This window comes from Sparus aurata, chromosome 24 (genome assembly GCF_900880675.1).
Source record: "Sparus aurata chromosome 24, fSpaAur1.1, whole genome shotgun sequence".
NCBI classification, from domain to species: Eukaryota; Metazoa; Chordata; class Actinopteri; order Spariformes; family Sparidae; genus Sparus; species Sparus aurata.
In genome coordinates, this window is record NC_044210.1 from 5695179 (window position 1) to 5707046 (window position 11868).

General features: G+C 42.4%; 1 protein-coding gene across 3 annotated transcripts in view; it reads right to left on the reverse strand.

Moving 5' to 3' along the window:
• Positions 1-10686, reverse strand: part of LOC115577172 (sodium- and chloride-dependent GABA transporter 2-like) — a 28038-nt gene extending 17352 nt beyond the window's left edge. Inside the window, exons 1-3 of one of the 3 annotated variants that reach the window (XM_030410061.1) lie at positions 10497-10686; positions 569-816; positions 134-268 (exon numbers count right to left, since the gene is read on the reverse strand). In XM_030410061.1, the coding sequence (XP_030265921.1) occupies positions 134-268; positions 569-785 (352 nt within the window). In that variant the 5' untranslated portion in view covers positions 786-816; positions 10497-10686. Of the gene's footprint in view, positions 1-133; positions 269-568; positions 817-954; positions 1193-1996; positions 2199-10496 lie in introns of those variants that run through there. The other 2 variants (XM_030410060.1, XM_030410059.1) reach the window with 2 other exon arrangements.
• Positions 10687-11868: the final 1182 nt, after the last annotated feature.

Below are 11868 nucleotides of genomic sequence, written 5' to 3' on the forward strand. Positions count from 1 at the left end.
ACAACATACACACAGATACCAGTACATCTGTGATATTGATAATCGTCACACGTAGCAATATGTGATGCAACACAACAACAGCGCAGTCTGCAGCCAGAAATAGTCTACTGATGACCTAATAAGATAGGCGTACCTCCAAATAATGGGCAGATAGTCCTCCAGGCGCTGACCCCTCCCAGGCTAGTGAACTGTCCCAGTGAGGTCTCCATGAGGAACAGGGGGATGCCGCACAGCACCAGGAACAACAGGTACGGTACAAAGAACACACCTGGACGCCGGAAAAATGAAGGCGCCATTAGTGTGGGAAACCTCCAGGGGTCACATCCAGTCAACTATCTAATGCTGAAATAACTTTAACCCCTTTTTATTCGTCTTGAAATCTAAACTCTGCAGCCAAGACCTAATCCAAACTTAATCTTCACACTGCTACAAAACTCAAATCAAATTCACACTTCTCCGACACATTTGACAAAATGAGGAAGAAAGAAAGAGGACAAGATGAGAGACAGAGAGAGGACATTTTTCACACTTTCTAGCTGAAACTTTCTCTCTCCCCCCCACGCTTTACCTCCGCCATTCTTGTAGCAAAGGTAAGGGAACCTCCAGACGTTTCCCAGGCCGATGATCTGCCCCGCCACGGCCAGGAGGAACTCAGCCTTGCTGGCCCACTGGCCCCTGGCATGCAGGCCGTCTTCTTTGGTGGCCGCTTTCCCGTTGGGCAGGCTCCCCTGGTTGAAGTTGTTCAGCAGCGCGTCTCCTTGCTCTGGAGGCATTTTGTCGACCATCACCGGTTCTGGCAGAGACACACACACACCCCTGTGGAGAGAGAAACAAAGGAAGTGTAGAGATAAGTTAGCGGGCCGAGACCAAAAAACAAATATAATCCCTCGAGGGAAGGACAGACAGTTAACTTATTGTGAAAAACGAAGAGAGCGCAAATAACGGAACACTCACATCTTTACAGCCGGGATTGACTAAGAGTTTGGGTGCATTTTCTGACAGTTGGTTTGGTCGCCTCACTTATCTGCGATGTGTGTCTCAAGGACGTGGGTGTGTGTCCCTTATCTGCGCCTCGCAAGCACGCTCAAGGACTTAAAACGTTGATTTTGGATGCGCGTCTGGGCCGGTGGGGGGGGGAACAATTTCTCCCGCTGTTTCAAATAGCAAAATCGAAAAGTGTACAGAACCTTTGTGAAGCCTTGAGCAGCTCAAAGAACAATCTGGCTTTTCCTATTCAAGACTATACTTCAAAACAGATCGTGTCGGTAGTCTGACTTGTAAACCGGATGGCAAGATTACATGGCAAGATTACATGACAACACTGTCCAATTTAAAGGGCACCCTTGTGCATTGTTGATAAATGATCTGTTCACACTTTTAATGCCATGTCATGTGGTGCTACTTGGTGATTTCATGGTGCATTTAGTATCACACAGACATGTTTAGGTGTGATTTGACTTTCTGTCAGACAAACCCTGTACATGTCCACTCCCTCAAGATCATATCCCTCAGTTATAACACCGTTGGCGGGGGAGGGGGGGTGTTGCACTTGCTGCAGATGTAGCAGCAGGAGAACTTCTTCGCCTCATAGTTGTGACCGCTACCTCAGTCCCACGCTTCCTCCTTTTCCCACATTGTGCCCCTTGCTGTGCCGGCAGACACGAGATACCACCGCGACGAGCATAAGCCGCGCTGTCACTCCGGTGTCAAATAAAAAAAGCTTGAATAAGAGGATAATGACATTGCAGAAACACACACATACACACTCGCGGGCTAATTTATAGGTATGGCTGTCCCCAAATTGAAGGCTACACATGTAACCGTTCCGTGAGAGCGCTACGCTATCTGTGAAGAAATGCAGGCAGGCGTTGTTCGACGCTCGCGATGTTCTGTAATTGATGCCTCACGCACAAACGGCCCAAACTGTACATTGACCTTCTCCAGGTGTGTCGTGTGAAAGGATAAATTGCGGAGAATTCGACGCTACGTTGCCTACCTCTGCGTTTCCTGTCGGTCTCCGCACCGCCGCCACCCCCGTGTCAGGGTGGTCGAATGGTTTGTTCCGCGCTCTGTGTTGAGTTGCTGGCCGGTGTGCGGTGCAGCGCGAGCCTCACTCCAGAGACGCTGTGTTGTGAGATAGAGCCTCCCGCGCGTGTTTACTTCCCGGCAACGCGCCGGTTATGAAAGCATCCAGGAGTTAATGTTATAAAACACCGAGTTTTTTTTTTAACAAAAGCTCTGAAACGCACAGCTTATATTAGTCGTTGCTCGAGACTTGAGACTGAAGTTGCTCTTTTTAAAATCTTCAACGTCATGATTTTATGGACTTTGACACGGCTAATGAGGATATTACAAGTCATGAATTGTGATTGTACTTCCGTGATGTAGAGATTTCAACCTGCTGCTTTAAATCGTGACGCCATCACGCACAGGACACCCCCCCCACCCGCATGTGTTATATTTAAAGGATGAGTTCACCCAAGAGGGAAAATTTCCGTCATTATCCATTCAGCCAATGGCGACGGAGAGTAGGGTGTCCGCCAAATGTGTTGGCATTCTCTGAATAAACCTGAAGTAGATGGGTGCTACATTAAAAAAGAAATTTTAATCAGAACATAAACTGAACAATTAAACTGACGGACAACACAGTTTCATACCGTTCTAATTTTTTCATATGTGGCGGACCCTACCACCTTTCTAGCTTCAAACAGTGTTCCAGGGACCTTATTTTCCTCTAAGAACAGCTTGATAATTCAGTTATGGAAAGAAATTCGATTTCTGAGTTCATATTATTACCTCATTAATATGTTTGAAATCACATAGTGTACATATAAAAACAGTGTAAATAATACCTTTTAAATCAATTTGGCTCTGGGGGCTTCTGGAGACTTGGATTACTACGGGCGAGCTCAACGAGTAATGTATGTACATTTTTCAGTGTTTCTGTTAAGTTTTGAAACAAGTCCCTATCTACTTCTGTTCTTGAGGAGAAATCGTTGCGACGCTGTTTTGCTGTGGCGCTCCAGAAATGTTTTGCGGACTTTCCATCGGCATGGGGGTGAGTAGACAATGACGGAACACTGATAGTTTGGGCGAAGGTCTCCTTTAATATGGACAAAGTCATGTGAGAATACCATGTAGAGGGACCCTGTCCTGTAAGTGGTCTCTGCGTCTTAACAATTTAGGACACCTCAAGCAGCTCACAGCAAATTTAATTGCCTGTGTCATTGCCTGAGCTCATTCAGCTGAGCATTTACAGCCTCTGTTAAAAAGTTCCAGGCTCCAGCTTACACTCTGCTCCCAAGGACTTCATTCAGGAAAAAAAAAAAAAAAACTTGCATTCCACTGTATAATCCTATTAGATTATATTACCAGGTGTATAAATCACATGTTGACGTTGAATTCATTGTACTCGAACTTGTGGTTACATGCACGCGAAGCATACCTGTGTTTCAGGTTATGAGGGGTATACGATATAGCGGCGGTATTCTGATATTGATTATAGTCCTTGAACTTTGTTAAAACCCGAGCCCCTACAGAACCTAACCAGAGTACAGCCCTAATTCTCCAACACTGATAAATTCATCGGAAATAAATACAAACAACTGAAGTTTTTTTCTTCATGCAGATACCCTCCAAGCTCTCTTCACGACCACAGAACCTGCTGATGCTTTTTTTTTTTTTGCCTTATCTTAAATTACCGGGTAAATTATTCTAAATTCCTTCAATGGTGGGATTTCACTTTGTTCCATCCCAGTTTCACTTCTGCTACTTACAGTTACCCTTATCTGTTGACTAGGCAGGTCTGACTTGGACTGGTGACCGGGAAAGCTGGTTTTACAAGAAACACTCTCCTGGTTTGGTTTCACCATATTTCCAGAAAGCAAGTTGTGTCTCCTGGTTACCGTAAATTTCGGCTCCTCTGTAATTACACCTGGGAGAGGGAGCACTGCTGCCAATGACACTCCTCTGCGGGAAGATCTTTCTTCAGCTTTGGATCATGCAGATTATACCAATGAAACAAAACAAAGAAGAAGTTGCCGCCTTGACCTGAGTGGCTCAAATCAAAAACAGTTTTTGTGTCACCAGTGTTGTTGTCATGATCACTGTCAGATAGCGAGAACATTATGTCTTATCTAGTTTTTCCAATGCTGTGGACGGCAGGCCTTTATGGTTACGTCGATAAGGGTTTTATGAGTGGATACCATTCAAATATGAAATATAATGCGTGTAGATCACGTTACAAAAGGCAACGATAACACAAAAGCATGCATTTATATGTTCTCAGATCATACCTGTAACCGTGTACACAAAGCCTGTTATCTACAGCCCTGGGTGCAGCCCAGACGGACGGATCTAGGAATTTTGCTGAACTTTCTTTAACGTTGCAAGACGGGCGACGTTTTTCATTAAGCAAGTTACAGCTGGTTTCAAATTTAGAGCATTCGGGTATGCACTTTACCGAGTGCTATTCTGATCTAGTAAAGGGGAGCTGACTTGCAAATAAAACATTTGAAATAATAATACATACTAAAATATTTAAAGCAACGTTATGTAGAAATTGGTATTTTGTGTGGTTTGGCTCCCCCACAGCTTCTGAGTGAAACACCACAGTTGTAAACAACAAATCCTCGGTCTGTAACAATCTGTCAGACAGGAATTTGCAGAACTACAAACAAAACTCATTACGTCGCAAGTATTTCATGTCTTGAAAACTCGTGTCTTGAAGTAAACATGTATGCAACGCTGTGATAAGATGGTTGAAGTGGCTGAGACAGATGCTTTCCAGTCTGTTTCAAGACACTCTACCGTCAAAATGATGCTGAAGCTGTTAATTTAAAGGTAAAAAAAAAAAACACAACCACATAATGCTGCCTTTGTTACTGCAAATCTGACTAATGTTATAAAATCACAAAATGCACAAAGACACTGACATTCACCAAGCTAAAGAATAGATTTACAGAGTTGTTAAAATTACACTATTTCTATGTGCGGCTTAAGTCTGCAATTAAGGCCCTCATTAAATTATGCCAAAATTTACTTCAGTCGCCCTCATTAGTTGAGAACCACCACCCTCACTCCCCCCACATCCTTAAAAAAAAAAAAAAAAAAATCTAAAAGTCAAGGGTCAAGAGTCAGGAAGTGGTAAAAAGTCGTGCATTCATATACAATGCACGAATTCCTCAACGTACACGTGCACACTCCACTTAAGTAGGCCTGCACATGCACGGCCTGCATATCGTCTCTTTAAACTCAGACTCTGCTTTGCCTCCCAGGGGCCAAATAAAAATCCCAGCATTAAGGGTCCTTCAATACAGTCGCCATTGTTCTGTCCTGACAAACCTGCAGCCCCTGTAAATGCGGTGCCACGGCGTGTAACTCAGACCAGCCGTAGCCGTACACAGTTTCTGCATGCTTTATGGCCACTTTTATTGGTGTCTGGCCTCCAAGACAAGGTTAGTGGGTCACTGATATACAGTGGTAAGCATTGTGAAACTCTTCCAGCCCGCGTCCATCATGTTGTAAAGCTGCAAGGTTTTTAACGGGAAGCATCTCTTCAGCACAAAAAGTAGTGGCAGACATTCAGCTTTCATTACGACATCTACTTGTGTTTATAACAAGGTAGTTCGCAAAGCGAATTAACATGCGACTACAACACACAATTACATACTTGCTCCCATTACACACGGTTATTGAGTCCAAATCAAGTTCAGCTGACAGATATTAAACTTAAAATTTTAATTAAAAAGGTGCAGTATGTAAGAGTTGGCCGCTTGTTGAACTCATAACATACAAATGACCAGACTAAATGCTAACTGTAGCCGCCATTAGCTGGTTAGCTCAGTTGGCAGTGCATTAAGTGGTCCAGACTGGGAGCTCAGAGCAACCAGGAAGTGTTTGTGTTTACACCACTGGAATGTTGGACCGGGACAGGCAGACGCTAGTGGGTTAGCGTGCTATCTTCAGTAGATATTTCTGCAAGACAAAGATGTCATAATACCTAGAATGTTATTCTCTTAAAGGTGCAATATGAACAATTTTTAGTAGGAAACATTAAAAAATTAAGATGTTTACTAAAGTTAACCGGCTTGCCCAGCTGGTCAGAAGTTTATGTGCTAGTGGTTCAAACACCATCACTGCACCAGGTCTCCAGAGTCACAGTTCAGTCTGTTAGCTGCATGGCTAACTGAGCTAACCAGCTAACAGCAGCTAAAATTAGCAGCCTCAAATAAAATGTTCTCCACATTGCACCTTTAAAAATGGTTCGACCTGAACTGGTAAGCCAAGACTTGTGTTTAATCATGCCATGTCAAAGGAATTGTGGGAATTGAAGTCCTTAAATTACAGTTATCAACCGACACCAACGCCCGCAAGTTTTGGGATTGGTTAAGGAGATCGTCTGACAAGCGGAAGGTCTCAAGTTCACTACGGCGTCCAACAGTGAAGTCTCATGATGACGGCTGTTCAGAAAAGATATCCGACACCTGCTCATTCACTGTAAGCCAACCGTGTGGCTGCCAGCCATATGTCTAAAGACACAACTAAACAAACGCACTACTGATGTACAAACACTTTGGGCTCAGAGACATGATTACTGGTCACAGACTCACCCATCTAGTGCTTTAATAACCTGCATGTTACAAGAGGCATTGGTATGTACAGCACTGAGGGTCGCACCGTGGTTGAGATTCTCATTTTATTATCAGAAAGGAAATTAACAAACGTGTTTCCCTAAATGTTCGACTCGCTGTAAGAAATCGTTGGAACTTTTCTGTTTGCACCGAAACGCACAAAGCAACAAAAATTATTTAAGTTTTACAGCTTTGAACAGGATCTTATGAAACAATTACAATTTGTTACTCGACGGATTTTCTTTTCTTAAGGTCTTCGAATGAGGTTAGATGTCAGGAACAGTACAGTGTAGCTACATCGCAGCTGACTGGCTTAAATAGCGTAAATGTTCAACTACGTAAGACCATCTGTTTCATGATACCAACATACCAACATAATGAGGAAAAAATAGCCCACAAAACGACGCATTACCTAAACGAGGCCACTCCTGTCATCTAGAGGCTAATTATCTCGTTCCACTCAGGTGGAGTGTTGGAGAACATCTGCAGGTTTCGGATTTTTTTTTCGGATTCGGACTTGCCAGTGTCAGGTGGAGGGCCACAGCTTGGTGTGTTGGGCACACATATCTGTTGTCTCAATCAGTCAGTGTTTTTTAGGAAAGTGCCAATCGACCACAAAAATCATGTCATGTCCCTGGCATTATCGCGCACACAACGCTATCCAAAACCTCGTAAACACCTTCTTGGTTGCGTTATGCAAGCAAGTTTCACACAAAGATTCTCCAGACAGTAGACAGTAGAATATATTTATATATGTACAGTAATGGACAGTAACGGAGTAAATTTACTTGAGTACTGTACTTAAGTTCATATCCAGAGGATTTGTACTTTACTTGAGTATTAGATTTCTTTGGTACTTATTACTCTTACTTGAATACATTTCCAAGACAAATATTTTTACTTTTACTCGAGTTCATTTCTGGGAAGGCTGAAAAGTACTCGTTACTTTCGGGTCTGCTCTTTTTTTTTTTTTCTTTTTCTAAAATACTATTGGACACAAGCTGTGTTTGTCAAAGAAGGAAACCTATCACAGTGCACGCTCTCCACTGGGATCTACGTAAAAGCGGAAATACGTCATCCCTCCCCATAAGGATACCACCAAAATAACCACGCTCTCGACTGCGTTTGTCAACACAAAACCGCGACAATGGCTGCATCAGATGTAGTTTTTTTGTAAAGCAGTGATTCTCAACCAGTGGTCTGGGGACAACATTGGTCTTTGAGGGGGTTCCAGTTCCCAACTTAGCTAAATGATAGAGAGTTAGTTGGACGGTGCAGGTTCATTTGGTTACAGTTTTAATGATTGTTAATAAACATCTGCATCTGCAACATCTGCTTTCCTCCTGTGATCCCATTCATTTTAATTGTTTTTATAGGTGTTTCTGCAGGCCTTATATAACATTGTGGTTCTAAAAGCAAGCACATCAGTGCAGGTGGTTTCAAAGAGTTAATTCTCAGAAACAAGAGTTAAAAGGTACTTAAATTCATTTAGAAAAAATTATAGTAATTCATTGATGTGAAAAATAAGAAATTTACTCTTACTCTTACTCTTACTTTTACTTAAAGTAAATTTAAAAGCATGTACTTTTGGATACTTAAGTACCTTTAAAAGCAAGTACCTTTTTACTCTTACTCGAGTAACATGTCGACTGAGCTACTTTTACTTGTAACGGAGTAAATTTTGACCAGTAGTATTTGTACTCTTACTCAAGTACTGGGGTCGAGTACTCTGTCCATCTCTGTATATATATATATATATATATATATATATATATATATATATATATATATATATATATATGTATAATATGCATAATGCTTTTATTTCAGTGACAGAGAAAGGCCCATGGCTGTTATAAATCGGGTGTGACAGAGCAGTAGCGGACAAACTTGTGTTTTTTCTTCACTCGGCATAATGAACAGTACGCCATTCTGAATGCAGTTTGGCAATGTAGGAGTGGAAAATAGAGAACTAGTGGGTGGGGTGAGTGCCCCTTTTTTCTCTTGAGCCTCTGCCCCTTCAAAATGTCTATGTACGTCCCAGGGTGAATGCAATTCGATACTTGGAGGACGATTCCAACCGTTACATCAAACACACTGTACGGAATTAAAGTGCCTTCTTTGAACCCTTTGCAAGTGGAGGTCCTGATGTGGTCGACATCAGACCTCTAAATCCTTACCTCCGTCCCATACCCTGCTTCCCATGTCCTAAATAGGTAAACATTCCTGTGGCTTCACCCCTTTCCTCTCCAACCTGCGTGAAAAGCATACCTTGTAAAAGAGGAGTCACTTAAATGTAACCTCTGGCCTTATGTCCACACTGTACAGGGCTCCCCCGAGGCTTGTGGTGGGCCAGATATTTGGTGCTGATAATCTTTCCTGGAGATTTTATGGGAATGTTTTGAGGGGCAATTCCCTGCATGAGTCTGAAAACCACAGTGGGTCGCCGCGTGATGCGTTAGTGCTGCTTTCAGTCCGGAAATTTAAAGGTAATGTTCATTTCTTTTTTTTGTTTTTGTTTGTTTTTTTGTTTTTGAGGTTCACCTTGAAACATTCCAAATCCCCATACACTACCACACTCTATATGTGAGTGCTATTCTGTGCAGTAAAAGTTTGATCACCAAGGTTGGTCGGTCTGGGCCTGTGGTTAAGTGCGTCGACAAACAATTTAAAGTACTTGCGAATATTTCTATGTGTATGTGCAGCTTAAGGAGTGATTACACTCCTACACCAGTCAACGAACGGAGCAGTCATGATATGGAGCAATGCCCATTTTACATTCTTTCACGTATTATCAAAGGTATTTGCTTTGTATGCCGCTCAGAATGACCAATAAGTGATTGCAACTAAGTGCTAACCTGCCCCAGTCAATTCACAGAAAGAACATTGTTATTCAATGTGTACAGTAAATGTCCACCTGTGGAAATGCACGCTAGACTATTGGCAAAATAGTGCAAATAAGCCAAGTCATCTGTCACCTAAGTCAAATGTTTAGCCCCAAGCAATTGTTTGTGGTTGTACACAAACTGAAATGAAAAGAGAACATATAAAAGGCGATTAAAAAAAACAAAAACAAACCGGTTTCTCCTTTTTCAAGACCGCACTCCAAGCTAACAGTCTGCCAGCTTGCACAGACATGACAGTGTTAAGTTAAATTACATTTGTTAAACTGCAAAAAACAGCATTAGGAGTTTCCCCCTTTTTCTAGTCGGCATGCTAAGCTTATTGTCTGCTTGCTCATACAGACATCACAGTCTGAATGCAAAAAAGAAAAAAAAAAACAAACAAACAAAAAAAAACGATAACAACTTTTAAGTTGAAAAAAACCTGAAAAAAAGGTGATTTTTTAAATTTCAAACCTTTTGACAGAGCCAAGCCACCAATTTCCCTCCTTTTTACACTCCACTAAGTTTAGTGCATTCAGTGTACAGCTATGACAGTAGTGTTATCTTTTTTGAGCTGACTCTCTCAAGCAAATATAAAGTACTTGCCTATCAACATCCCCATCGGGAAAGAGCGTCAGATCACGCTATAACCAACGTCTAAAGCAAACGAAATACAACCAAGAGTGTGATTTAAAAAAACAGTCTGAGCATCGTTTCATGGGACGCCAGCATGTTTCTACTGATGATGAAATTTTAATTCAAAGTTTAAAGACCTCACATCCTGGAATATATATAGTACAGTATATATATAGTATAGTCTGAAATGAGCCTCCAAGGCGCACAGTTATTATGATGCACATTACAGTTACACAGAGGTACTTAATCACACAGGTACAACCATGCTGAAACAATGATTTCACAAGATATTCAGGAAGTGTGATGCTCGAGCAAAGTCTGTCTGTCTGTGTGCTGAACTTACCTCTGTTCATGTGGATTCTCACTGAGCCTCCAGTGTAGCACCTTGATGTGATGTATTATTTACAACTGCTCATCAGGATCATTTTACACACAAGCGAGTACAGCCCTGCCTCTCCCCTCGCCTATCCAGCTTTCTGCCGAGTCAGGATGACCGGGAAGTCTAGGTGCGCTAAACAAACCAAACCCGTTTCACATCCTCTTTGTGTCGCCCAGGAAGCTGACCTTGACGCTGCAGCAGCGACAGTGGTGGTTTTTTTTTTTTTATTTGCAATATATCACACAGGACACGCGAGTGCAATATTTGATACAGTGGAACTTGTATCAGCGGTGCTGTACATACTCATGGGGCTAGTTCGATTGATTTTACCAAAAGAAGGATAAGAGTGAAAGTGTGGGCGAGGCTCCCAGACCTTCACACTCCGAGCTGAGGTTGCCCCAGGGAGGAATGCAGCGCTGGATTATCTCAAAACATCAAATAATAAGCCCCCCGTCCCGCTACCACTGACAGCAAATACAAAGACTCCTGTTTTTCATTCCCCAACGGGAGAAAACTAAAGAAGAAAAACTCTGCGGGGAATCTAACTTTGTGGGCAGGTTGATGAATTAACTGGATGGAAGCTGCTAAGTCGTCAAAATAACAGTTTGATTAATTTTCAGCGACTTCAGCCCCACATATCTCGGCTCTCGCGCGCATGACAGCATGGCGGGGTACCTGCGAGGTAATTATATCATTACAGGCCATCGCTTCCATTATAACCTGATTTGATTATTTCATTACTGAGCTCTTTGCTCTCGCTGGCAAAGGTACTGCATTCCACTGACAGCCGTTACATACGCTCGGATGGCGAGGGACTTAATAGAGGTTAAGCACCTCGGTCAAGGGGCTCTGAGGGCCACTCTGCTCCACTGGGGATTTGTAGAGGGGGCCCCTTGATTCTCTGACCGGCGAGGTTACAGGAAAATAATGGCAGAGAAAGGTAGCGTGGCGCATTCAATGCGTTCAGACAAAGTCGAAATTCGATGTACTCTATTAGGGAAAGTGGGTGTTTGAACAACCATTCACATTTTACAGCTCCATACCAATCACCAACAGCCGAGTATGGAGTTCGTAGAGCCTTGTTCTGAAATGCGTTAGCGTCAAAATACTCAGATCTGACAACAGATTTATTTTTGGGGAAACTTTACATCGAACATTGAACACTTAACATTTGTTTTTCTGAGGGAATATGCATGCACCTAGCAAAATAAATGTCATCTATAAAGTTCAAAAATCCCCTGCCTGATGGTAACAGGGAAAAACTCATTATACTTCTTTACTTCCTGATTTACACCAACTTTATGCACATGGGATAGTAGAAAACAAGAGCATGGTT